This window comes from Aulostomus chinensis, chromosome 20 (genome assembly GCF_037954235.1).
Source record: "Aulostomus chinensis isolate RoL2024-O1b breed Wild chromosome 20, RoL_Achi_v1.0, whole genome shotgun sequence".
Lineage (NCBI taxonomy): Eukaryota > Metazoa > Chordata > Actinopteri > Syngnathiformes > Aulostomidae > Aulostomus > Aulostomus chinensis.
In genome coordinates, this window is record NC_141339.1 from 23,084,720 (window position 1) to 23,112,154 (window position 27,435).

The window sequence follows — 27,435 nt, forward strand, 5'->3', positions numbered from 1 at the left end:
GTGAATCAGTACTCTGAAGTCCTGATGGAGTTCAGGGGATACACCCAAAACTGCAGTATCAAACGCTGTCTGAAGTCACCAGGGTCGCCACAACATTTTGTTGGGACATCCGTGTTCACGAGAAGGCCTCATTTTATCCCCTGACAGCCCTCCTGTGTGCTTGTTAGCATGCTAACATGCTCCATGCCACAGACTTCTGGATGTGAGTTATGTTTACAGCTGGCCACAGAAACAGGATCGTTTCAGTTTAAACAGCTATTCCTCATTTGGCTGAACCCCCCTGTGAGACCCCTTGTACTTGTGTCTCTGAACATCCCCCCTCAGGGGATTCCGGGAATTCCCACAAGTGTGTCTGGAGTCTGCTTTAGTGGCGTGGACCACATTCTGTTTAAGTGCATTGAGCTGCGGTTCCTCTTGAAAACAGAGACTCCAGTGTCTACTGTAATGTACAACAGACATAAAACAGTCAGAGTGATTCATTGCTCTTCCCTCATCTTAATGTCACTCACAGGAAATTCCTGCCTGCATGGATCCAGCTTCATCGTAGCATAGACACGAATACCAAGACACACACGCTCTCATACACATGGAGACAGACAGTTGAAACATGGTGGGTCAGATAGTTCAAAGCGCCAGTGCTCCGAGCAGAGAGGCAGATCTGGGGAAGATGGGGGACGTGTCGAATGGAAAATCAATCTCTCGTTGCACAATTGACAAACTGAACGAAAAGAACTTGAATCTGGGGAGGAAATAAATTCCGTCGATGTCATTTGCATTCTAGCGATGATGAAAAAAAAACCCTAAACAATGCAATAAATTCAGCTTTGGGCTCCAGGCGTGTTTTCAGCCACATTCAGAACACACAGGACCAAAATACGAGCCACAAAGTGAAAGCACGGGAATGTTCCCGTTGCACTCGGATGAAAAGGCAACACAAAGCTCATTGTTAGCTTGCAAACAGCAGATCACTTGAAACTCATTTTCATGTGGAATTTTATGCTGGTGCATATTCAAAGGTTGTATCCTGCTGCAGGAAAACACTGATCACTCCAAGTGACGGCCAGCACGCTGCTTTGGTGTGGGACCAGTACAGACCCGTGTGGGACCTGTACAGACCCGTGTGGGACCAGTACAGACCCGTGTGGGACCAGTACAGACCCGTGTGGGACCAGTACAAAGCCGTGCTTGGACCAGTACAAAGCCGTGCTTGGACCTCCTGCTCGTTGCAGCGTTTGTCTTCCATTTTAGAATTTAGCTCTGTTTGTAAAGCGCTTGGATCAGCGTTGGTTTTTGTACGTGACTGTGATTTTCTTGTTTGGAGTTCACATAATCTTTTTTTTAGTAACCAAACCGTGTGACAAAGGAGAAGCTCATGATAGACTGAAGCGTGATTCAAACATGTTTCCCTGGACCGTCAATGAACCTTTCTACTTTCTTACTACAAACTGGCCTCAAAGATCCGTAGAGTCTCTGCTTGCTGCCTGGTCTTCGATGAACGTACATTCATTATCTGACCGTTGCGAGGTATGGAGCGCGGGAACAGGTGCAGCATGCTGAAAATTTCCAGATGTCACACTTGAATGTAGAAATCTTGAGTATGCAGAGATTTTGAGGCAGACTCAAAGTAAACATCTAGATTGTTAAAGCCGGTTCAGACATTTTTGGGAGGTGAGACTGGACAGGTGGCGCTGTCCTTGACTCCAGGGTCAGTGCATCTCGCCATCACTGCAGTTTTTTATTTTTTTATAATCCTTTATTAGCTCTGGTTCCTCTGTAATGAGTTGATGTATGAGGAAATTCCTCTTGGAGGGTAAATGCCAGTCTGAGGTGAAATGGAATATTTGGTGCCGCCATTCTTGGTGTTTTAAGGTTGAGTTGAGGCTCGTGCTGCTATGGGACATTTTACCTTCGGCTTCCTGTGTGCTAATTAAATTGATTTACAATTTCACGGTGCATTCTAGCAGGTAGTTGCAAACATTAGACCTGGTGTATGAGTTATTGGTGTTTTTTAGAAAAGCTCACGTAATCGTAATCCATTTCCCTGCTCGTGGCTGTAGCTCATCAGACAGAGTGGCTCAGATGCGCCGTCGAACATTCAGATTATAGACATGCATTTAGTTTTGTTTAAAGGTCAAATTTTCAACCTGAGAAAACAGTCCAACCACGAGGTTTATTTAGTTAGCTGCTGTGGGGTTTTCAATTACAACCAAATGGAGCTTTGAGCAATAATAGTGGAGTGAGAAGTGGCCAACCCAGTCTGCTGTGACGGTCATGTGATCCCACTCTTTGCTTCACAGCGACTATCAAGTTGACTCTGCAGTGGTGGGATTGTTTTCTCTACTGCCGTTTCCAAATTCAAGTTTTGTTTTTTTGTTTTGTTTTAATTGTCTTTCAACTATTTCCACTATTTCGATCAAAAACAACAAAATTGTGTAACGCCTGTACAACGCAGACAGTAACAGCAGCTGAAAGGTTTGTCCGTCCTGCGCTCCTGGAAACGACATCCCAGTGATTCTTTGAAAGCCTTCAGATTTGCCAGATTCAGACTTAAAGATGAAGCGTTCAGGGCGTCAACGTCACGGCGGCAGCATGGCACACATCTGTGGGTAAAACCGTACGCATATTTAAGCTGGAATGCCTGGAGTGTTTTGCTGCATGTTTTTTTTTATTGTCTGTAACCGGCGTACTCTCTCTCCAGCCTTTACCTGAACAGGGTGATGGCGCTGAAACAAAACAAGAGCGTTCATTTCTGTGCACAGAGCATCGGAACGTGCCTTTGAAATAACCTGCATCGTGTGACAATATGGCACATTTCTACCATCATTCTCATTACCTGCCAGCAGTCAGAGCTACTCACCACCTGAGCGTTAGTCCACCTCCGTTAAAAAAAGACACACAAACACACTGTCGGAGCCGCGTTGCCAAGTCTGACGGATGGCAGCAGTTAGGATCTTTTTAATCGACTCTGCCGTTTAATGAGGTAGTTTATGGACTCGCTGTGATGCTGAAGGTCTGGCTCCTGCTGCCACTTGAACCTTTCCTGCAGTCTTTTATTTTGGAAGTTTGGCCTTTTCTTTATACTCATCTAAGTATCATCAGGAATTTTTTGGGGGGGAGTGGGTTTGGTCACAACTCCTTCAATCAGTGCAGGCATTGTTGTGTTTTCAACAAAGCAAACAGATGATCTCAGTTCATCCTCACATCTGAAGCTGACACATGTTTTGTGTTTGCACAGCGCAGAGTCTCGACAGAAAGAGTCCTCGTGTATTCGTCTGGTTTCTGGTTCTGCAGTTGCACAAACTCTGAAGGGTGAACATGCCAAGATGGTAATGAAAGCGTGCGTTACGCCTGATAACACCCGCTCTGGTCTGCTGCAGTGTAAACCACCTCCCCACTTCACAGGAGTACCACACACACGGACGCTGCTGCATGTTTGTTTGGATTTGATTTAAAGAAAATACTCTGACATAAAATAAATTGTATGGCTTCCAGCGAGGAGGTTTGTCTGGCAGCCAACCAAGAAAGAATACAGCAAAAACAGGACATGAAGGCCTGAACGTGTTGCCAGAGATCTTTCAGTCTGACATGTTTGTGAACGCGATAAAAAGGTCTGGTGCTCAGGAAAGCTCAGGCTACAGTCCTTGGATCCAGCAGGCCTCTGGTCAGCATCAAACCTGGAACAACTGCATGTGTGTCTAAGATGCGTTGTCAGATAGCTGCTGACACAGTTCAGTCTTTTACAGCTGCTTTAAGCTGACGCCCAACATACAAGTCTTCTTCAGTACAGCGTGATGCTCTCTCAGTAAATACGGTCCCATTTAGAGTAAAACGCTTGATAATGCAGGTTACGCTTCCGGCCGGGCTCCATCTGTCAGCTCCACCCTCCCGAGCAAATATTATTATATATTGTATAATATATTGTTACCTCTGGCTCCCTAAAACCAGATGGTGATGCCTCAGATGCTAAGCTTGAGGCTCCAGAGTGGTGGTCCAAACAGCCCATGACGTCACAGTGGCTCCATCCACTTATTTCAGACGGTCTGTGGTTACAACTACGTTTTAGAAGTTCGTCCAGGCCTGTTTCTCTAGACTCCTGCGCACTCATTCTCTGCTCTGTGTGTGTTTGCCGCAGCATGTATGAACAGAGTGACACTCACACTGGGGTGACTCTCTCCGTCTCCCCGCAGGGTGCTGGTCAGGAGAAACTGGGCATCTACATCAAGTCCGTTGTCAAAGGAGGAGCAGCTGACATGGTGAGTATACACACTTCACCAGGACAGAAAACAACAACACACACTCTGACTCACCCTGTCTGATGTTTGCGTGATTGCAGGACGGTCGTTTGGCAGCAGGTGACCAGCTGCTGAGCGTGGACGGGCGCAGCCTGGTCGGCCTGTCACAAGAGAGGTAATTAGTAGTTTTTATTTATAGTATTTCAGCTTTTACTGTCTTTGAAAAGGTGGGCTCCTAATGAGCGGCTGTAGGAGGCTACGAAGGTTGTCGAGGAGATTGAACGCCATCACAGTAGTGCTGACATCATGTGTGGAGTTCCCTCGTAGCTAATCGTTAGCGCTGTACTTTCAACCGTTGCCTTACAAGTGGAGTTGATCTGTAGAGACAATGTTGCGTAAACTTTTGTTTGCGTCAGAACTTATTTTCTGCCAGAATCCAAAATCCAATGAAGCAATCCCATCAGGTTTGGTGGAGGGAAGCGGTGGCAAGGCTAGCTTCAGAGTTGGCCTACAAAGATACCTCCCCCCCAGGGGGCGCTACAGCTGCACCTCAGTAGCCTCCATGTGATGCCATTGCCATGTCCTCTTCCACAGGTTAACATCTCGCATCTCTGCATTCACACTGGAAAAATGCTGAAAGTGTGTGTGTGTGTGTGTGTGTAGAAAGGGCTTTTAATTCCAAGTTGAAGATTGAGAACGTTTGAAAAGTAAATTGTCGTGTTGATGTGACACCAAATTACCATATCTTGTAAACCTCAGGTTTGAGGCATGTGGGTGGTTGCAGTTCCTATTTGAAGAGCTGTTGCATCCCATTTTTCCTCCATAAAAATAAGAATTTCCTGCATGTCTGGCAGGCAGTTGGAGAGAAAAGGGTGTGAGTGTTTTCGAAATAGCAGTGAGGTTGCTAACGCCCCGGTAAGATTGATGTTGTTACCCTCCTCTGCATGTGCAGACTCAGCAGAAGTGAACTGGATTTACTGGTAATTTGTCTAAATGCTTCAGAACACGCAGATTATCACGTAGCATCACTGTGAATTCTGGGAGCTGTGGCTCCCGGTATCATTGTGCGTTCGTCTCCTGCTCCTGGCAGCTTCTCCCAGCAGGTTGAGATGAACGTCTGATATGCAGTCGTGAGGCCTGACATGTATGTGAGTGTGTGTGTGTGTGTGTGTTTGTGTGTGTGTGTGTGTAAGCTGTCAGACGTGACGTTACATTCCCAGAGTTCCAATCAAACCCACAGCTCATTAAGGTGTGTGTTCTGGCCCTAAACTATTTAAGGGATTTGTTTCAGGCCTTGAGCACACAGGGGCACGTTTGAATAATAACACCGTGTGTGTGTGTGCCCGCGTGCGTGTGTGTGTGCACAGCAGATTGAAGTGAATCTCTGGCGATGTCAGATATCATCCAGGCCTCCTCTGTTTCTGGCATCTCTGCCTGAGGGACGTTCAGACGGCTGTTGATGCTCTCGTGCTGCGCGTGTGCTGAATCTGCTCCTCGCCAGACCAACCTGACAAATGTACTCTCAGATTACTTACAGCAGCTCTAACTTCATTTTGAAATCATCAGCTTTCAGGAAATTTGTCTTCTTAAGAACCTGACAATAAAAGGCACAGAGGAAGTTGTAAAGCACCCGTCAGTCTTGGGCATCATTGGAATACGTGAAGACAACCTACAGGCGGAATGGATGTGTTCGACGTGCATTCATGGGTTTGATGCCTCTCATGTCGTTCCCAGCAGCTGCTGTCAGTTAAGCTCTCAAATCTGCGCTCCATCAGTCTTTGGTGCTCAGATTCTTCCCAAAAATTGTGTCATCTTGGAGAATTAATGTGAATTCAGGGGTTTTAAGATGGCATCAAATTAAAGTTTCTGAATATTTTAACAGGAGTTGAACATCGGTGCTGTGTCAGTGTCACAGCTGGTGCAAAATTTGCTCAGTTCCAAATGTGGTGCTGCAGAAAATCCAACCTGTAAATGGTTCCAGACCTCAGAAAATACCTTTGTCTGCTGCAAATCCTCCAAATATCACACGGTTATTATGTCAGTGTGTGTTTTTAATTCTAATGTGACTAATAAGACAAGAAAGATGGCAGTGATGTTCCTCAGATGCGGTGGATCCTGGTGAGTCAGTCAGTGAAATGAGAATTCAGTATGAACGAGATAATGGGCTTTTACTGTGGTGCACTTTTGTTTTTGCGTGTTAACTGAAAAGTATGCGCTCTCTCTCTCTCTCTCTCTCTCTCTCTCTCTCTCTCTCTCTCTCTCTCTCTCTCTCTCCCCCCCCCCTCTCTCCCTCCCTCCCCCTCCCTCCAGGGCGGCAGAACTGATGACGAGGACGGGCTCAGTTGTGACTCTGGAGGTCGCCAAGCAGGGAGCCATTTACCACGGCCTGGCCACGCTCCTCAACCAGCCCAGCCCCATGATGCCTCGAGGTGAGTACACACACACACACACACACACACACACACACACTCTTGGCTCAAACTGCACACACAGTTCATGTCAGCGCTCTTTACAACTGAATGTGTTCTTATTCAAGATTGTAAAAACTGCAGGTACAATTTCAACTTTTGGACATTCAAGTTTAGCAGAATTCTTGTTTGTTTGAGTGAATTTGATGAGGGGAAAACAACAGTGTTTGAATATTGTGGAAAAATAAACTCACAAGGAAGAAGTGAGTCAAAATCAATATACTGCATGACCAGAAAAGTAAACTTTATTTATCAAGTATGTACTACTAGATATTTGTAGCCATTTGTCTCACAAGATATTTCTCAAGAAGACTTGGCAAAGTGTTAAACCTTTGAGTTCTGTTGCAGGAGCGAGTATTTTGTGTTCTGTTCATGCCAGTATCGCTTCATCAGCACTGCAGTTGTGGATGAAGGAAGAGAAGCAGACACTGAGTCTTTGTTGACTACATCTCTGTAGAGCTCTAGAAACCACCTCGCAGACATGAGGACACAAACGAGTGTGTGTGTGTGTGTGTGTGTGTGTGTGTGCAGTCACACACACGGTACATGCTGTACTGGGCTCTCTGGCTGTGTGCTGGAATGTGACCCTAGATTCATTAAGGGGGTTTTCTATCCAGGGTGGCCTGTGGTCCAGGATGACGCTAAAGGGGCACATTCCCCGGACCACAGCATGTTTCCCTCTAGACTGAAATCTAACCACCGGCCAGTGAAGGACGCTGCTCTTTTATTTCTGACTTAGGAGGAAACTGGACAAGAAGCAACACAAGGAAGGAATGAAATCAATCATTTTAGATGAAACTTTTCTGAAAAAAATCAGGTTGGATCATAGAAATAAACTCCACCTCACAGTAAAGGCAGATCTTTTGTTTAATTTAAGTAACGATATGATTGAAACTCTTTCAGTTAAAGTCACATCAGCAGAGAGTCGTGTGGCGTGCCAACACAACTGTTAATCCTAAAAGACACCAAATTGTGCAAATTAAAATGGTTACAAATTCTAAATAATGATTGGTCTCCCAAATCTACCAGTAGGATTCAAAGTCTATCCTCAGGTTAAGCAAACAGAAATATAAAAGTACTCTGTAAAACTACTAATACTGTAATACCTACAGACGCACAATATTAACAATATGCAACTTTCTCATCACGGAGGAGATCTGTTCCATCATGGACGACGTCACTGAGGCTCCAACTGACTTTAACAAGCAGAAACTACAGACTCGTAACAAAGAAGAACAGCACTTGTCACATTTCTAGTGTGTGCTCAAAAAAACAACAAGGCTCCAGTCCTGAACCAGCACAGCGAGAGACCCCATCACATCCTGTCTCACTTCTTCTCTCTTCTTCTTCTTCTCTTGCTATCGTCCAGCCTCAGACCGAGGCCGTGAGAAGAACGGGAAGATGCGACCAAAGAGCGAGGGCTTTGAGTTGTACAACAGCTCAGTACAAAACGGCTCCCCCGAGAGTCCGCAGGCGGGCTGGGATTCTTACCCTGAACCAAAGAAGATGAGCGGCGAAGAACGACTCCTGAAGAATCGAGCGGACCACCGCTCCAGCCCCAACGTAGCCAGTAAGTCTGCTAGCAGGAGTCTGTTGTCTGGAACACACATGCAGTTGTGTTGGGAGTAACTCTGAGTCCAGGGAACTCTGAGAGACTGAGCACAGTGCAGTTTCAGTGCAATGAAATGATTCCAAAAGGATTCTGAGCTCAATTTTGTTCAAAAAAAAAAAAAGAAGGTTCTTTTCTTTCCTGTTGCTCATTAATGGTCTCTCCTACCCTCTCATCAGATCAGGGCCAGAGTCCTGCAGGCAAACCGGTCTACCCCGGCGGTCCCGGCACCAAGATCACCTCCGTCTCCACTGGCAACCTGTGTGCTGATGTAAGTGACTGTACAGGAGCTGCCAGCGGCGTCCTGGCGTGGAATTCTAGCAGAGTTGATGACTGTTCAGTGACACACACCAGGACACTCAGTATCTGGAGCTCAGATGAGAAATAGTCTGTAACCCTTCAGCCTGTGTGATATTGAGAATGTTCCCAGGATGTGTTTCTCACATCGTCATTTATGGATCCATTCTTCAGGATGAGCCCTCCCCTCCCCGTCCAGAAGCTTACCCCATCCCCACCCAGACCTACCCCAGGGAGTACTTCACCATCCCAGCCTCCAAGAGCCAGGATCGGGTTGTGGGACCAGGGCAGGGACCGGCACAGCACTGGCAGGGCGTGGAGGACCGAGAACGACTCCCCTTGGTGGACAACATCCACAACAGCATGCAGGTAAAGAACCCTCGTTGTTGAAGCCCCAGATTCAGGGTGATCAGTGGAAACCATCAGTCAGACGGTCGGCGCACGGCAGATATTTCAGTTTAAATTTTAGAGGCGCGGGCCTTTCTTTTTGTTTCCCAACTTCTTTGCTTTATTGTTTGTACAGGTCGGTAGATTTTGTTTCATCAGCAAATTTGTATAAAACTGCTTTTCTGAAGAGGAAAACAAACCAAAAAAGGGCTGTGAGAAGATTTTGGGAATCTTCAGCTGTGTCTCAAATCAGGGCTCACATCCCACCAAGACCGCGAGGACGGAACCAAGCATTGATTAATGAGACGCTCTGGTCTGTGGGAATTTCCTGTTGGCATCGCCAGCCGCTCGCTCCCTTACCGCTATCCTCCGAGCAGAACTGCTGTTTTTTTGTTTTAAACTTTTATATTTTTAGCTATCAGTGTGCTGCTGAAACCAGATACTTTAATAGTGGCCTGTGCAGCCACTGACTCGTGGGATATCTGGGCTGTGAAGGATCCACCTGTTGGATCCTCCAAATTTAGGAAATGAAGGCTGCATTTCCCAGGCGCATTTAACGGAGTCGTTGAAACGACAGGTCTTCAGATGAAGCATTGGAAGGATGCAGCTGGTGAATTGGTCCAAATGCCTGCATCCTCCTCTAAATGTTTTAAAATGTTACCGTCTGTCTTCTCTCCTCTTGTCATCCTGCTCTGCTGCTTCTTCTTCTTCTTCTCTTATTTGATGCGTTTGTCCTTCCTCCCCAGAGGGTGAATCACTCCCAGGAGGACTTGTACCCTCCACCTGGAGGTATGAGACCAGACGAGCGAATGCAGCAGCTCTACCAGCAAGACTACCCGCACCGAGACCTGGACTACCAACACAGAGACCTGGACTACCAGAGAGGTCCACCAGGAGGTGAGGGAGAAATAACAAAGCATCTGCTAATGATGATGTCATAGCTTAGTCTCTATCAGCATCCACTTCTGGTCTGGTTGTGTTTTGGTGCTGGGTTTTATCGTCACAAACACTCTTTGTAGGAGGAATTTTAATTTTTACCTGCTTCTGCTGTCACATCAGATGATGACGTAGTGGTTTGTGTGTGTAGGTGTGGGAGGACCTGACCACTGGACCCCCCAGCCGCAGGTGTCCTCCTCACTGGAGTCCTCAACGTCTAGCCAGGAGCACCTCAACTTCTCAGCCTCCTCCTCTTCCTCCAACAAGACCCAGAACCAGAAGACCGGGCCGGGCCGATGGAAGACCCCCAACGCCCCTCACGCTGTGCCGGCACATTCGGTTCAGCAGCCGTCTCGCTCTGACCTGCCTCCTCCTCCTCCTCCACCGCCAGCTCCTTACCCAGACACCTACGACCCATACGACCCCCAGCCGGAACTACCTCTCCCACCACCTCCCGCTGCCGTCACCCCAGTAATGGCCCAACAAGCGGCTGACCGCAAGAAACGTGAGGAGCAGCAGCGCTGGTATGAGAAGGAGAAGGCCCGTCTAGAAGAGGAGAGGTATTTGACCCCTCGTTCTGTTCTTTAGCTTTATTCAAGGTGTGACGATAGTAACTGCTGATGCAGCGAATCAGTGGACTGTTTTCCCATATTTAACACACAGCCATGAAGGAACTGCCAGGTGGAGAATGATTGATGGGCGCGCAGCCCCACCCTTTAATGATCTATTCAGCTTTGATAATGTTTTTCACTCTGAGGTTGATGAAAACAAATGGTGTTGTGATGAGAAGGACGCTTAAGATGATGATGCTTCTCAGGGAGAGGAAGAGGAGGGAGCAGGAGAGGAAGTTGGGTCAGATCCGGGCCAACCCCGTCATGCCGGTGCAACCTCACAACAACGGAGGAGCCATGCCTCCCCCTCACCACCAGCCCCCTCTGGCCTCTGTGGGCCCGCCCCAGCCCTACCTCCCCTCACAGCCTCAGCCCCAGCCTCCCCCATCCAGACCAGAGAAGCTGGCCAGCCTACCCAGGTCGACGGTTCCTCCCCCTGCTAGTGCCTCCAACCCAGCCGGTAACACTTTCAGTCAAACCCTTTCATGTCTTGAATGTTCGTAAGAAGCTCGTAGCTGCAGACAAACCGTGCTTGTGATTGTAGGCATGGACACGGTGATCAGGGAGCTCCTGCCGCAGCAGCAGCCTCGCACCATTGAGAGGCGGGACCTGCAGTACATCACCATCAGCAAGGAAGAGCTAACATCCAGTGACAGCCTGTCTCCAGACCCCTGGAAGCGAGATGCCCGCGAGAAGGCAGAGAAGCAGCAGCAGCTTCACATCGTAGACCTCCTGGACAAGGAGATCCAGGAGCTCCAGGTGGGCACCGTTTAAAAACCCCGTTCTGATGGGTTTGTGTTGGGATGCCTTCAGGTTGGTTCAGTTAAATGTAATCTGAAGGATAGCAGGGAGGATGTAACCGTGGGTTAGACTGGGTTTTTGCACAGTCTGGTATTTTTTGCCTTTTTTGATTTCATCCTTTTTATGCAGAATCAAATATTTTGGTGGGCTGGTGTCCAGGTCCAGACGTCTTCAGATAAAGATTTATCAATGCCTCTATGAGGGAAATGAATGGGAGATTTGCTTAGGGAACTGAACCGCTGTCTGTTGAGTGCTATTGGTAAAATGCAGTGAAATCTAAGTGATTGTAATAATTACAAATACAAATTAATTCTATATTGAAATATTTGTGTAACCGAAGAAGGTTTGAACTGAAGGTGAACCTGATTAACAACGTTTTATAGGCAAAGCCGGAGCGAACAGCAGAGGAGAGCGACCGCCTCCGGAAGTTAATGCTGGAGTGGCAATTCCAGAAACGGCTGCAGGAGTCCAAGCAGAGTGACGAAGATGAAGAGGAGGAGGATGACGAGGACGTGGACACCATGATGATCATGCAGAGACTGGAGGCTGAGAAGAGAGCCAGGGTAAGATGGGGGCGCACGACGAGTGAAAATCGAGAGAAAATGGTGGATGGAGGGAGGAGAGAAGACAGTTTTGTTGCAACTCAGATGAAGATAGCAAAAGAGGAACGACAATAAAAGAGTGGGAGAGTTGGAATTAAAGAGGAAGGAACAGGAACTGGAAGTATTTCCAGGTTATTTTGGTGAAAGTAAGACACAAATGTACAGGCCAAGAGGAAACGGCAGCACTCCCACTCTGAATGTCCTGCAATGTGCATCTGCAACATGCTTCTGTCATCGCTTTGCCATGCTGAGCTGCTTAAATCTGATTGGCTGGAGGGGAGGGGAGGGGCGGGTCAAGCAGGTGCTGCATTCGCGTCACATGGAAATGACTGTGAAACCTTTGACAGGCAGAGGCTTAAAGTGTTTTCACATGAATTCCTGTCAGCTTAGTGACATTTACAGCAACGCGATCAACCACATATCAGATATTCCAGGAAACATTTTTTTGAGAAGTTCCCTGACCGTCCTTCCTCCTCAGAACCAGAACCAGAAGATGGAGACCCTGCTGTCCTCTGTGCTGCGTTTGGAAACCGACTGACTGCTAGGTAGCTTAGCACTAGGAACATTACTGGGTTGGAAGTGTTAGCATGCCGCCATCACTGGTAGCAAAGATTACTGGTGTCAGTCAATCTTCGATTCATCGACAAACGCTTGATTTTGTTGACCAAAGTTTTAATACCTGCACTGAGTCAGGAAAGTAGTTCCGCCTACGTGTGCGAATCTGAACCCTCGTTAGATGAATGCAGGCGCAAAGACCACGTGGAGAAAAGTGGGATTACTTCTGACGTGAGGTATGCTAACACTTCCCATCCACTTCCATTCATTGTGCTAAGCTAATTAGCGCAGGCTTCAGCTCACTCCTGCAGCACAGAGAAGAGAAGGGTCTCCATCTTCATCTCTTTATCCAGGGGAGATATATAATAATATATATATAGATAGACAAAGATATTTGTTGTTTCCCACTTGCCCACAACTCCTATGCAGCCTTACTTCTTTACTACTTCTTTCTGTGTATGACAGGTTGTGGTTAAATTTGTCAAACGCGGCTGGATGTGGATGGTGACTGGTGGAGGCAGTTGTGTTGGGAGGGCTGGAAGGTATCAAACTGGGACTGTTGCAGAGTGCATGGTTGGTTCAGAGTTGGTGATCCACACCTGGGTTGTAGGTTTGACCGTACCAAACCTGTTCGGCTGCGAGCAGACCTTCAGCACAGCAAACAGGACATGAACATGAAGTCTTTAATCAGGAGATTTCTTCATCCGTTGCCCCCCCCCCCAGCATAAAATGAATTTAATTTAATCTGTAACAACTTTTTGAGGTGAAGATTGATTCAGATCATCATCCTTAGACGTGGGATGCACAATTTTGTTTTGTAGATATCCAACATGTACTTTTACAGGGTTTTATTTTTCATCCCCCCCCCCAAAAAAAACAAGCTTCATAATAAAGGCGACGAGGTGGTTGAAGCTAGACGTGGATGTGGCGAGCGATCGAGTCCTCAGCAGCAGCAGCCACTAATCAGCGATGTCACTCTTCTGTGCGTTTGTCCTCCTCTCCCCTCTCTGAGTTCAAGTTTACTCCTCAGTTGATCCTCCGTCTCCCCTCCTCTTCATTCAGCTAATTCTGTTTTATCGATGTGTCCTACACCCACTCCTCTTCAGTATTTGGGTGTTTTTATTCTATCCCTCCTCTTCTCTCTCTGCTTTTGTCGTCTATCGCTCCCCCCTCTCTCACACTCTACTCTCTTCTTCTTCTTCAGCAGCAGACTGCTGTCCCAGCTATCTCTGTTCTAGACTTGGTATGTTCTTCCTGTTAATGACAAGTATCCTCTCCCTAACCCACATCACTTCCTGTTTTCTGTCTGGGCTGCCCACCTGCCCATGTTTCCGGTTTGTCTCTCCCCACCCATCTGGACAACTGTCGTCGTCTCATTGTGGGTGGGGTTGGAGGCCTGGCTGGGCCATGATTAGCCAAAGAGCAGCCGGTCATGGAGAGGCCGTCCTGGGGTGCTTGAGATTGTTTGGCTGGGGAAGCTGTCCATCTCTTTGTCCACTCAAAACAACTGCTGGGGGACGGCGAGCCGAGCTGCTACTTACCAATCACGACACGCTGGAGGCGTTTCCTAAAAGTTAAAAGCCATAGAAAACCCGATCTATCGGTGCTCACGGAGGATCAGGGCTGAGGTTGCGATGGTTCTTGTCAGCAGTGAGTTTTGAGTGTATATGGAGGTGGAGCTGCATGGCTGAGTGCATCACATGGGCGTCCAGGTCGAGATCCATGCATGCAAGACCTGCTTGGCAGGGCCTCATCATGATGAGTCCGTCCATCCATCCATCTGTGTGTGACCAGCTGAGCTTCTTCTTTGACCAGGGTCTGTTCACCAAAATTACAAAAACACATTCTCTCTGTGAGCACCAACCGCTCTCTCCTCCAGACCTCTGTGACCTCCACAGGAACAGTCAGGCCAGCCGTCACCGATCAGGAGCTCCTAACGTGACCATTGTTTCATCAGCATTAACCTTCTCTGATGAGGTGTCACCAGAGCTGACGTGAAGTCGTCGTCAGCCGCTCCCTTTAAAAGACTGTAAAATGCATCCAATGTTTATGGCTGGATAATGCAGACGACAGCCCAGACCAAATATATCTTCCTCCCTCGGTACTTCCTCCTGTTATATGTCAACACACTGGAGTGGAATATCTGTTTCTATTAAAACGGCATGAAGAAACAGAAGGCGGTTTAGCCAGCATGACAAGTTGTTGATGATAAATATCCTCGTCCTCCTTTTCCACTGCACGTCCATGCCAGCGTCCCTGCAGATTCCAGCTGGTTCCATTCAGAACATCCATGATCCCTGTGAATCAACCTTTTTCATTTTCGGTGGCACACACGGACATCCTCACGTATGACAAATACATTTTCTCATGATGTATAGCGATAAGCACCGATTAGTTCTTTCATGATAGGGTTGTTACCGTGGTAAAAGTACTGTGCTTTTTATCGTGTCTTCAGACTGGTTCCTGCTCCTCATCCCAACCCCAATTAGTAGAAAAACCCAATCTGATTTCCTCAAATTCCCTGAACATCTCTTCAGGATGTCCCGTTCAGATTCATCACAGAGCAGACTGTTTCCATGGAAACGGCTTTCTCCTGAAGGAGCGGCCCCGATGAAGACAGTGAGACAAGGTCTCTGACAGACTTTTAGTAACTGAGTTAGTGAGTTTTTAGTGGGACGCACCCAGAGACCCCAGCGCGTGTCCTGCACGCATCAGTGCGAAGAGAAACATGTGTTTGGTTGTAATTTCGTTCCACTGACCCGCTGCCTAACATCCAGCCCAGGGAGAGCGTCTGTGTGGTTTGTGTGTCTTCATATTCCGCTGTGTGTGTGTGTGTGTGTGTGTGTGTGTGTGTGTGTGTGTGTGTGTGTGTGTTGGGAGGGGGGGTCCTCGTCTCTGCCCTGCCGTGTTCTGGTGCTCGTTGTTGCATGTTTTTGTTGCATGTCCAGCAGTGCCTGTGCTGTGTGTTTGCGGTGCACACTGCTCCTCCCCTCTGGAGCAGGACGGGTCCAGACCTCACATTACCACACACACCACATGTTAGTGTACATGAGTGTCAGTTAAACAGCACCGGCGACTGTGGATTTGTTCTGAGTTTGTGTGCGATTGACGGCGTCGTTGACGCGGCACTGATGGCTTTCTCTCGTCTGCATGTGTGCTTGTCTCTGCGTGCTGTTTGGCATGTCGCTCCGTGTGCGTGATCAGTTGCAGGATGAAGAGCGACGGCGTAAGCAGCAGTTGGAGGAGATTCGTAAGCGGGAGGCGGAGGAACGGGTGAAGCAGGAGGAGGAGAGGCGGTGGAGGGAGGAGGAGAGAGCCAAGCGAGAGGCCGAGGAGAAGGTCTGTCTTTCTCTTCCTCTGTTTCAGGGAAACCAACGTCAATCTTTGAAAAGCAAAAAAAAATGTATGTGACGGTCGTGCAGCGATTCGTCAAAGAATCTGTTTTGGTTGGGCTAACAGAATAATCGCCAGATGATAAACTCTCAGGTCGTTAACTAGACTTTGCTGTTTCCTCCCCAACAGGCTCCAACAGAGAGAGAACAATTCTGCTCGCAGCGCGACGGGGAAAACTAGCAAAAACACGAGTAAACGTGCAGTGTAAAGGAAAGGTTGTGTGCAGAAATAGAAATAATATCAATAGAAGGAAACTTAAAATGGAACCATTTTGAAATTTAACTTAAATTCCTATGAAAATGCAGTATAACAACATGAAGAATAGAAAAGTGGAGGAAAGAGGATTCAAACTGTTTTTGGTCCAACCAGCTCGTCGTCAGGGCGTCAAAAACTAAAACACGGTTGAAGTGGGGAACTCATTCATCATCATGGGGACCTGAAAACTCTGGTGTGGTAAATCAGCTCCTGCAGCCGGAGGGAAAATGACAGGAATAAAAGTTAACAATTCATAAAATTGTCAACATCCAGTAGAAACTTCGCTTCCTCTGCAGCAGATAGAAACATAAACTAGATCTTTAAGCAGTAACTTCCCTTTGTGGTTGTTAGCATGATGTAGATCACCAAACCACACCTGACGTTGTTAAAAGGGCCGCACGCTCAATCCTGAGGATGGCGTTTTCATTCAGGTCAGAACAAAAAGCTCATGTTTGTACTCAGAGGTGAATGATTATTAGATATCATCCAGTGCTCCTCCATCCTCGTGTGCTTGTTTTCTGTTACATTTGACTGAAAAATAAGACATTTTCAGGCGATTCTGTTCACATTTCGGCCAGAAGTCTGCTACATTTAACTTCATCCATTTTTTGATTACGCCCACGCCTGTGCGGGGGCACCAGCAGTAATCCAACGCCGCCCTCCGTGCTGTAGTGTAACTCCTGGTTAATCCGGGCCGTCCATCATGTTTGTAAATGTTTGAAGGTTTCTGGGGTTTGGTGAGCGCCCAGCGGTCTGATCAGGCGTTCACTCATCCATCTTTGTCTCATCCGTTGAATCAGACATCCTCAGTGTTTTTTATCCTTGTGTTTCTTCACCGTTACCGTGGGTTGTGGAGACCCCGACCAGACCGCTGGGCCTCGCGGGGCAGAGGCGGCTCGCGCTCAGATCACGTTGAAGGGTGGAATGTTGTCTTTGATGATGAAGGATGTGATGACTCTTACTCTGATGTTTCTGTTATAAATCTGTCCAGTTGCATGTCCTCATCCTGTGCACACACACGCCCCCCTCCCCCTATGTGATGTGTTGCTGTGTCATGTGACGTGCTCCCACCCACCTCAAGCATGGGGACTCCCATTGTGTTGTCGTGTCAGGAAGTGAAGTCATTTTGGGAAGCGGTTATGATTTAATTGATTTTTTCCCCCCAGTTTTTATTATTTACGTCATCATTCCGTCCAGCATTGCTTCAGAATTCAGGGAATGCCGCCCACCCCTCCCACTCCTCCTGACAACACACACACACACACACACAAACACACACACACACGCGTACAATCACACACATCTATACCTCGTTTCATACCCGCCCTCCACCATCCATACTGCATATTCAGAGCGTCACCCACCCCCTCATTCTAGCCCACGCACCCACTAATCCCTCCCAGTTTCTTCAGATTCCTACTGGGCTGCTTGAACCATCAAAGGCAGCTCGGATACGTCCGCCACGCTAGAGACTGTCTGTTTGAAGACAAACACAATCTCCAGCCCGCCACAGCCCGTCCACACATGAAACGGACCAAAAATGAGAAGATAATCTGACATCAGAGGCTTCGACATTGGGCACACGTGACCCGGAGCATCTGGTCGGGGCTGCAAAGCCAGAAACCTAAACAGATTCCTCCGGCGTAGCTCCGTGTGTATCGGCAGCAGCGCAGCTAGCAGAGCTCAGCCACCAGAGGAACCCAAAACCTGCCCACAAACCTCCCAGTATAAACCCAGGCACATATGGACATACAGGCGCTGCACTCACGCGTTATACACCCAGCCGTGCGGGGAGGGGGGGTGGGGGTGGACAGGGGGTCTGGTAGCAGAGCCAGTTTACTGTAAACCCAGAAGAGTTGGCACCAGTGTGCTCAGACCAGTTAGAGCAGGCTCTTCTTCTCATATCCTGTCGAGATTAGAGACGTAGTCCACCAGTCAGAATCGAGGAGCAACTGGTGAGCCAGGAAACCAGTAGGTAGACCAGTTCAGGGGCATTCTTGATAAAACTCTGCTAAACTGAACAGCTTTGTTTTATCAAACCAAGAATTTCCTGAGCGACGAAAGCAGCAGACGGCTGTTCCTTTCCACTGACTCACTTCACCAACTTGATATTGGCTCAGACCCGGAGGTGTCAGCGGGGTTGTGACCCACCCCCTGGCGACGGCTGCGACCTCAGCACCTGCCAGCGTTCCTGAATATTTCAAAATGTTGACGTAATCTGAGTCGTGAGGAGATTTATCAACGATGCCCCGTCTGTAGCACCAGCTTTAGTCTGCAAGACGGTCGCTAGGTGTGGTTGTGGTTGTAGAGGCGGAGCTTGTTCAGGAGGAGTTCCTAGGTGAGTGTCCAGGCGCGAGGTGAGAGTCGGTGGGAGTGGAGCGTACTAACAGGTTGTCCCCTCCCCTAGAGGAGACAGGAGGAGGAGTACTACACTCGCCTGGAGGCCGAGCGGCGCCGGCAGCACGAGGAGGCGGAGAGAAAGCTGCTGACGCCAGATGAGCCGGCCGGTCTGTATCGGCCCCCGCTGCCCCGGGATTACCAACCCCCCGCCCCCCACAACCCTACTAACACCCCCCCGCCACCCCCACAGAGAAACACCTCCTACCTCAAAACCCAGGTTGCCTCCCCCGACACGCTCTACACCGCCAAGTTTGTCTCCTACGCGGGCGATGAGGAAGACGAGGAGGAAGTCACCAAAGCAGGGAGTGGCGGCGGCCAATCAGGTCAGGTGAAGCTGTCGGCGACCCGGAAGTCGTACGGCGACCTCCCGGCCACCGTCTCACCTAATCACAACAAGCCTCAGCCGCCGCCCACTGCTCGCAAACCCCGCCCTCTTTCTGACGGCATCTTCCTGTCTGGCTCGTTCCAGCCGCCAGTCAACAACTCCAACAGTACAGGCCCCCCCCTTCCTGCCAAACCCAGCTCCGTCCCCCCAGGAGGCTTTAAAGGTAGAACCAGAGAGGAGAGAGAGGAGTCAGGCTCGCCACAGCGCCCTCTACAGCTCGCCACCCTCCCTCTCACTCACTCATCTCTTCATTTACTAGCAACCCTCATGGTTTAGTGCAGCTCTTCTTTCTTTGGACTTTGTTTTTCACTAGCGAGGTGTTCTGCCCTCCATTCCCACGTCTGCTCCTCCTCCTTTACATGTCTGTCATGTTTTTTTGTCATCAGTCATGAAGTACGTCATGTAGTATTTTATTTTTATATATGTGGATATATACCTATGTATATATATACATATATAAATATATATATACACATATATATGTATATAATCTGTGGTAATTTCCCTCCCTCTGCGCAATCAGATTTTGTACTTTTTGTGTTGTTTGTTGAACACCTCCTGTCCTCAGTGATTTTTTTTCCTCCTCCTCATGCCCCCCCCATCACCCCCCCCCCCCCCAATCAGCACTAGTGAACAGAAAAAGCAATCGATGATCACGGCACCACTTTTCGCTGCAGATTGAGACCCATCAGAGCCAATCATAGTACTGTTGGTGTTGTCGCTCGCCGCCTTCTTTGTGTCTGGTTGGCTGGTCGCTGCTTGGGATGGGGGGGCGGGCGAGGCCAAGGCCAACCGTCAGTCTGCTTGCCCTGCCCACTTCCTGCCTCCCGTGGCTCTGCTTAGCGATGTTGGCTGGGAAGGGAAGGAGACACGCCATTGGCTTCACACACCCATCAATCACTCCCCAGTTTCAGTGCTCATTCATACACACAACGAAGAAGACAAACGCAGGAGGGGAAGCGTCCTGTCCGTGGTCGTTCTTCGAAGCATCAGACGCAGCGACGCCTAGTGGCAGGTCCACGTCACAGTCGCAGAAATGTGAGATTTGAAAAGGTCGTGCTCAGGTTGTAGGATCCTCTCTCTCTGTAGTCATCAGATATTTGTTCTGGGCTCAGCAGCGTCAAGCGTTGACATCAGATGAACCCAGGATTTCCTGGTACGAGGGGTCTGGATTTGTTGTGGTTTGGCTCCCACGAGGTCCCACCTGGGAGACGGCAGACCCGAGGGATCCCAAGCAAAAGGAGTTAGGAGGTGTAGTTGAATTCACCAGGTGACCTCGAGGGTTTTGTTTCAGCCCTTCGGTCAAAATTAAAGGATCCCATCATGATGGCGAGTTAACAGCTGAGCTCAGCTCCAGGCCACCTGATCAGTCAGGATCACGACTTGAAAAGCTCTGGTGATGACACGCAAACGTTCGGCGCGAAGTAGAACCTTTTCTCAACTTGTTGCGTCGCAGTAAGATTTTTTTTTTTTTTTTTTCAAAAAATTCGGACCCTCACCTCCTGAGGTCGTTTGACTAGAAAGTTCTGACTAGTTTGGAAGATTTGGCTCTGCAGAGTAAAGTAGGTCACACCCTCAGGGACCATTGCTTGCACTTGGCCACTCCAGGCTCTGGTTGCCTTGGTAACCTTCGTGACCATCCCACCTCGAGTGTCTCAGATTAAAACGAGTGATTGCGGGTTAGTTTGCTTTGAGACCGTAACTCTGTCGCTCGTGTTGTAGCGTGCGGACAGCGAACCACAGTGGGAGCCCCTGGTCCCGCGGTGGCCCCTCGTCAAGGCTTGAAACTGAACGACCACAGACAGAGAGCTTGGAATGCGGTCGGGTCCTGAAACACCGCCCGCACCTTCAGCCTCACCCTCCTCCATCCCCTCTGCTTAACGAGAGATCCAAACACAACCAGAGCTCATCAGAACTCAATGCTTCAATCTCATTCAGAGTCAGGAGACGTCCCACTAACTACACCCCCCCACCACCACCACCCCCACGTCACCTCCCCACCTCCCTCACGGATCAAATCTGCATGTTCCACCGCCATGACCACACACTCAACACGGCACTCTGGCTCCCAGCAGCTCCCTCAGTAACCGGCTTGATGTCTATTGCTTTTTCCTGCTGTGCTCAGCTGCCGCCAGGCTGCTCCCCGCTGCCGTCACTCGGATTCTGATTTCTCCGTTTGCTGTCCTTCTGTCTGCTTCCCTCTTTGCGTCTGTAATTTGTCCGTTTGTCTGCCTGTTTGGGCTCCATCAGCTGACCTGACCGTCCTTCATTCTGCGTGTCTTGTCTGCTCTAACTCTGACGCTGTGATGTAATGCTGCAGCTTTACTAAACCTCCTACAACTCCCACAGGGCATTGCAGCAGGTTCAGGTGACCGCACAGCACCTGAGTCTCTGGCCTCCCTGACACATGAATCTCCAAATGTATTTTTTATGACTTTGATTTGATCAGCTGGCAGCTTCGGCGGCCCGAGTGCGTGATATCAGGCCTCCTTACATTTAAAACCAAACAAAAACAGCAGAGGTGAGTTTGAGAAGCAGCGGGGGGGGGGGGGGGCGCTCTTAGAAAAATTTCACCGGGACAGAAAAACAAAAACCTGAAAACAAAAGGTTTTTGAGGACCCGACTGGCCTCCAAGACAACTGAACCGGAGTAAAAAGAAAAACACTGGGAACCTTTGAGAACCCCTGAAAGACTTCTGTGAATCTGAAGAATTTGCGATGGCGGGGCCAGAAGTATAATTTTCCATCTCTTTTGGCCCCGTGGAGGAATGTTAGCGCTCCAGAGCCACGGTTGTTTCTCCGTGGTCACTTTGTTCTCTGCCAGTTTGTGTTTATGTGGTTTGAGGCTTGATCCGGATCCAAACTACACTTCAGATCTCGCGCCGTAAAAGTCCGATCCGGGTCTGGAAGCTGCCAGCTGGGCGAATTAATCCGGGTTCACACCCTGTCACTGTGTCTGCATCCATTCATCATCCGTTCATCCAGACCAGCTCAAATCTGGACTCTGTGAAACCGCCTAGACTTAAGAGGAACCTTCTACGACCTGGTCGTTTCTGGGTGAGCAGGTAAACACTTCCTGCTGCTGCCGTGTGGTGGAATTCAACCGCAGCTTTGAAAATTGTCAAACAAGACAGAACTCCACCGTCCTGATCCCCTCAGCTGGGGGTCCACCGGCTCTGCGTCAACAGTCGGCAGGGTTTTGGTTTGTTGTCTTGAGTTTTCGCGTGGAGCAAATCTTCAAAGGTGCTTTATCCCTGCATTTGATGCTCAAAAATTAAACAAAATTCTTTCCTGGAGTGGAAGAAATAAGTTTTAACTTTGTGTCCAAAACGATGTGCTGAAGTTAGCATGCTAAGCGGCTAGCGCTGGTTTGTCCTGAAGCCAGCAGGAGCGGATAAGCAGGCGCGCTGATGTGGGTCCTAACCAGTCAGAACTCGTCTTCCATGCGGCTCGTGACAACACAAACGATGTTGAACATCTCAGCTGTTGACGCATTTTGGTTGTGACCATTTGTGGCTACAATGGTGCTGCTAGAAATGAAGCTAAGCTAGCCAAAATGTTAACTACAATATCGGCTGACACTGACTGAGCTAAGCTAGCTATCAAGTGAGCTAATGGCTGACGTTGCACAGGAAGGTTAGCAGTGTCATCTTGACCGGCACTTCAAGTTTCTGGTCCAATTGAATATATTTTTCCACCTGTTTTCGTTAGTTAGTTATAAACAACAGATGGTGGTTAATTTCAGTTCATTCAGCTGACAAACGAGAAATCTTTGCTTTAGTTCTGCGCTGCAAACACAGAAAAGACACAACAAGGTGGTTATTTGAACTGATTTCTGTCCAGACAGTTAGCTAAATCATCTAGCTAGCTAGCTAGACTGCTGGAGAAAAGCTAGCTTAGCGACATGAAACCGCGAGCTCCTTTATCACCATTCACCAAGGAATTCAGCAGCTTTGAGCGTAGTTTAGATTCGTCGTCGGCTCTGATCCAGTCATGTGATGTCTTGACACGGGAGCTAGTTAGCATGCTAACCTTAGCACATCATTGCTGCCAAATCTTTCAAGAACTCTCTCAACAAGACTCTGAGCTCACGCGGTGGATCCGTTAGCTGTGGCGCCGCTGGCCCGGACGCGGCTGTGGTCTGGAATGACACAGTGACACGTGCAACATGAGATTAACCTCTCCCTCGGGGGTCAAAGGTCGAGATCACCTCATTCATGTTGCATCCCCCGGGATTGTTTCACACTTCTTACCTCCAGGGTTTCTCCCACATTGTCACATTAAAGATGATAAAAGTATCAGGATGCTGCAGCGACGCCACACGTCCTCAGACATGTTTTCTGGTGACCTCATCCTCGGACCCCCCCACTCTTCCACAGACCATCTCGCTGCTTGGGAATGGCCCTTCTTACAGCCTCCAACGCTCGCTCGCCCCCCACCCCTTGCTCTCTCTCTCTTTCGTCTTGCTGCCTGAGTTTAATGGATCTGATTGTTTCTGCCTAATGCTGCTCCAGAACTGGTCCCCTTCCTTCCTTCCTTCCTTCCTTCCTTGCTTCCTTCCTTGCTTCTTTCCTCTGCTTAGGCTGGTCTGTGGGAAATGAAGTGATATGGACTGGAGAAGCTGCTGGCCAACTGCTGACACGCCTGCGGTCACAACCTTTGGAGGCAAATCTGTCTCAGTTCTGGCGAAGCTGCTGACGTACGAGTACCAGCTGGAGCGGCTTCAGATCAGGACCCAAGCGCCGCAGCTCCGTGCGGCCATTGGCCAGCAGCTTCTAGTTGTCGAAATGTTTTCAGCGCCAGAATAATGCTGACTCATGTTTTGCTGCTGTGTCTGTTTGCTGTGTCACCCTAAAACCTGGAACAGGATTTAACTCGTACACTGGAAACTCAGCAGGAGTTGTAGGATCAGGAGAAGTCTACAAGGACCCGCGGGACAAGTGGACGAAGAGGTGAGGCTCCTTCATATCACAGACCCAACATTTCGGCTCCCGCCAGCAAAGCTAGCAAACGCGCTTGCAGCAGAATTCTTGCGTGCCGCGTTCAGGTAACGTGGATGAAATCTAATACCACACAAGTCATTACACCTCGTTCCCATCCGGATTGATTAGAATTTGTTTCATGTTTTTTTGTTTTTCTTAATGAAGTGAATGTTTATGTCTTTGCATTGAAGGCTGTAAGTTTCAAATCGAAGGCAGGAAAAGTAGCGTTCCAGGCTGCTCACCTCAAAATGTCCCGTTAGATGCAGCATGCAGACACGTCGTGCCCCCCCATCAGCTTCTTCCGCCTTTAGGAACTGTCCTTGTTTGATAGGAATCCCACAAAAACACTGACAAGCAGAATAAAGACGAAGGAGCAAAGCAGGAGAACGTACAAGGCCTGTGGCTCCCCCTGCTGGAGGAGGTCCGTGGTGCACCTGGGTGTCACACCTGTTCTCTTCATTGGTTCTGATTGAAACTGATAGCAGTGATGTGATGACATCACGCTGGCAATTTGAATCAAATGAGTCTGAGGTTTGGTGGCGTTTGGCTCCTGAAGCTGACAGGAAGGACTAAGTGTGATGGTCTGTGTTGCAGTCAGGAGCAGGAGAACTCGATCCCCAGCGGCGCTCCGGAGAGTCTGACCTTTAAGGAGCGCCAGCGTCTCTTCTCTCAGGGGAAGGAGGTTTCCAACAAGGTCAAGGCTTCCCGCAAACTGATGGAGCTGGAGAACGAGCTCAACACCAAGCAGTAGCCTGCCTTCCTCCTCCCAGCGCCACTTTACCCGCCGTGGCCGAGCGCTAAGGTGCTGCTGGGAGAGATCCAGGTGGAGAGAGCCGGCATTGCGCCACAACCCCCCCCCCCCCCCCCACACACACACACACACTCACTCACACACACACAGGTGCGCGCGCACCCCACCCTCTCCTCCTGTTTGTGTTGTTGCCCCCTTTTTATTTTTAATTTTAATCTTTGAATAACTGGACCACTCGCTCTTGGCCGTAGCGTTGCAGTAGGAGAGGCTCTCCTGGCCCTAAGGGTCTTCGTCACGGAGGTCCGTGGGAGACGCCACTGAAGCACTGTACAAACGTCGAGCTCATCCAGCCACAGAACCGCACCACCGAGGGGCGTATATTTTTGTTTGTCCAGAGGTTCTGGGGCGAGGGATGCAGAGAGGTTGAAGCTCGTTTTAATTTTTTTTAATAGCTTACTGAAATATGAACACTTTTACGGTGTTGTTTTACGCTCTCTTTTTCTGCATCATGATGTTTTCACACTACATTTCCTTCTCGCCAGCAGAGACGCCCACGTTCCAGCTACGTTCCAGCTCCCGACCAATCTCTTGATTATTTTACTCGTTTTGTTTTGGTTTTTTTTTTTTTCTTTTAAATTAAATTCTCAGTGAGTGAAAACACTGTTACTTCATTCCTTAGCAAGAAAGCATGGGATTTGTTGTTGTTTTTTTTTTTTTTTAATTATTATTCTTTTGTGATGTTTTAGAGGAAACTTTGTCAGGTCCTCCCGCGGAGGATCTGACAGTCCAGAGAATTTAAGTGCACAACTTTACTGTAAATATTGGGGTCCACGACTGTCTCACTTCTACTACTGTAAACACCCGCCGGGCTACTAAAACTACACAACTAATGTGATGGAGCAGAGCGTTCCGGGTCTCAGAAGGTCCCACAGGAAGTTCTACCAAAACCGGACTGTTAGTGGACTTTTAAATTTTAAGTGTTTCTTGCCCCAACCTGAGGTAACTTTGGGTTTGTTTTTGTTTTTTTAATCATCCTTTGCTGTGAGATTAATTTGACTGATTGTATCCTCAATTTAAATTCACTCACAGGTTTCACAATAAAAAAAAAAAAAGTGACATCAACGCTTCAGAAAGTCCTTGTTTGCTTAACAGCTATTTATTGCAAAAAAAATGGAGAAAAAAAACCCCCGATACAAAAACACTTTAGATATTAAATATGTGTCACAAACTGTTGAGAAGTTACATTTGGGGCCTCCCGTACTGTGGTAATTCTCAGTTTTCGTCTACTAGAGATGGAAACACGTTGTTTTGACACCAGCTGTAGTGCTTTTTTTTTTTTAGGATTGAAGTCCTAAATTGAGAGATTTGTGGTTGTACAAAGTATATATACACACACTCACGACCCCCGTCATCGCCACCTCTGCTGCTCTGCTGATGTAGGAAAGGAACGCACTCGTTCCCCGGCGTGATCAAACCAAGAGCGGCGTTTCAAATGTAACTCTCTTCTCTTCTGCAGTTTGTCCGAGTGACGCCATCCTGTGTGTGGATTTATTTGATCTCTCTCTCCAAAGAGCCTCAAATAAAATCTCCCAAGATGCTAAACGATGCTGTAAAAAAAACAAAACACTACGGATAAGCCCCGCCCCCTTCTGATGACAACAACAGCAACAACTCCTTTTTAGGTTTCCAAATGAACTGAATCATTTCAATGGTTTCATGTTTAGCCTTTTGTAAATCATTAATAAATACAGATTTTTCAACACTCCGGGCTGGAAGTGTCGTCTTTTGTCCAAGAGATGAACTCAGTCTGACCTGTCAGTCGTCGTTGGTTCTGTTTGCTTTATTCCTTTGAACCGAGACACAGCGACTTGAGTTTTCCTGCCCTGTACTTCTGGGTTAAGTGTCTGTTTACCTGAGATACGTGTGGAGGGTCCACCTGGTACGGTACTGGGACCGGTACTGGTACTGGTACCCGCAAGTTGTAAATACAGCCTCCCTCCATTACGTGTTTTGTTCTTTCAGACTTTGTCTTTTCTGTCTCGCTTCCTTCAGTTGGTGGAATTCTGCTTAGAGATACAAAAACTGACAGTTATTGATGCAAGGCATCTGAAACCCATTCCAGAGAAAACCTTCTGATACACGGTGTACTTCAGTCTAAGTCAGTAACTGAGTGTATTAAGTGCAGAGGTAAGTAATCATTTGAACTGTCTACTCAGTCTCAGTATGTGGTACTTCAAGACCACGTGTGTGTGGGGGGGGGGGTATTATACTTTTATTCAGCTACATTTATGTAATGGCTACTACACGTTGTTCTTTTCAAAACATGACTTGTAATGTACTTAAGTACCACAGTACCACGAAGATGGCTTCACAAACAGTAAACGCATCAACATTGTAGTTTCAAGTACTTCAGTCGTTCAGTGCTGTTGGAGCAGACCATCTGGGCGGGGGGCGGGGGGCGGGCTGGTCTGTTCATTTGAGAACGGGAGCAGTGACGGGTAACGGCGTCGTAATTCACTGTTTTAAGACGTAAATTCCGCCGATCGCTGTGTTGAAGCGTCGGTAGGAAACGGAATTAGACCCAGAATCAGGAACTGTTCACGACCCTGTAAACCGGAAGTGAACGAGGCCGTTAACGTTTTTTCTACGCCTCATGTTTGAGCAGAAACGCGTGCAGTTGGTAATGTATCCTTGGAACCACGGAACGTTGATCGTGCAGTTCCCGGTCATACCGAGACCTCCGTGTTGAGCCTAATTTATAAACAAATGTGT

The 27,435-nt window shown here is 48.3% G+C and overlaps 1 protein-coding gene and 1 long non-coding RNA gene across 20 annotated transcripts in view; one reads left to right on the plus strand and one right to left on the minus strand.

Annotated features, from left to right (window-relative positions):
• The window catches only part of afdna (afadin, adherens junction formation factor a), a 92,822-nt gene extending 66,971 nt beyond the window's left edge, over window positions 1-25,851 (plus strand). For 6 of the 19 annotated variants that reach the window (XM_086189715.1, XM_086189714.1, XM_086189716.1 and 3 more), the window contains 16 exons: window positions 4,188-4,253; window positions 4,334-4,407; window positions 6,543-6,661; window positions 8,070-8,270; window positions 8,489-8,580; window positions 8,781-8,975; window positions 9,740-9,890; window positions 10,081-10,489; window positions 10,747-11,000; window positions 11,085-11,299; window positions 11,725-11,904; window positions 13,703-13,741; window positions 15,703-15,837; window positions 18,554-19,094; window positions 23,798-23,882; window positions 24,507-25,851. In XM_086189715.1, the coding sequence (XP_086045841.1) occupies window positions 4,188-4,253; window positions 4,334-4,407; window positions 6,543-6,661; window positions 8,070-8,270; window positions 8,489-8,580; window positions 8,781-8,975; window positions 9,740-9,890; window positions 10,081-10,489; window positions 10,747-11,000; window positions 11,085-11,299; window positions 11,725-11,904; window positions 13,703-13,741; window positions 15,703-15,837; window positions 18,554-19,094; window positions 23,798-23,882; window positions 24,507-24,663 (2,913 nt within the window). In that variant the 3' untranslated portion in view covers window positions 24,664-25,851. The remainder of the gene's footprint in view (window positions 1-4,187; window positions 4,254-4,333; window positions 4,408-6,542; window positions 6,662-8,069; window positions 8,271-8,488; window positions 8,581-8,780; window positions 8,976-9,739; window positions 9,891-10,080; window positions 10,490-10,746; window positions 11,001-11,084; window positions 11,300-11,724; window positions 11,905-13,702; window positions 13,742-15,702; window positions 15,838-18,553; window positions 19,095-23,797; window positions 23,883-24,506) is intronic. The other 13 variants (XM_086189728.1, XM_086189718.1, XM_086189731.1 and 10 more) reach the window with 8 other exon arrangements.
• Window positions 25,724-27,374, minus strand: LOC147243296 (uncharacterized). The gene is made up of 3 exons (XR_015110630.1): window positions 27,019-27,374; window positions 26,576-26,726; window positions 25,724-26,270 (listed from the first exon to the last, which is right to left on the minus strand). It is a non-coding gene; the product is annotated as an uncharacterized LOC147243296 (long non-coding RNA).
• Window positions 27,375-27,435: the final 61 nt, after the last annotated feature.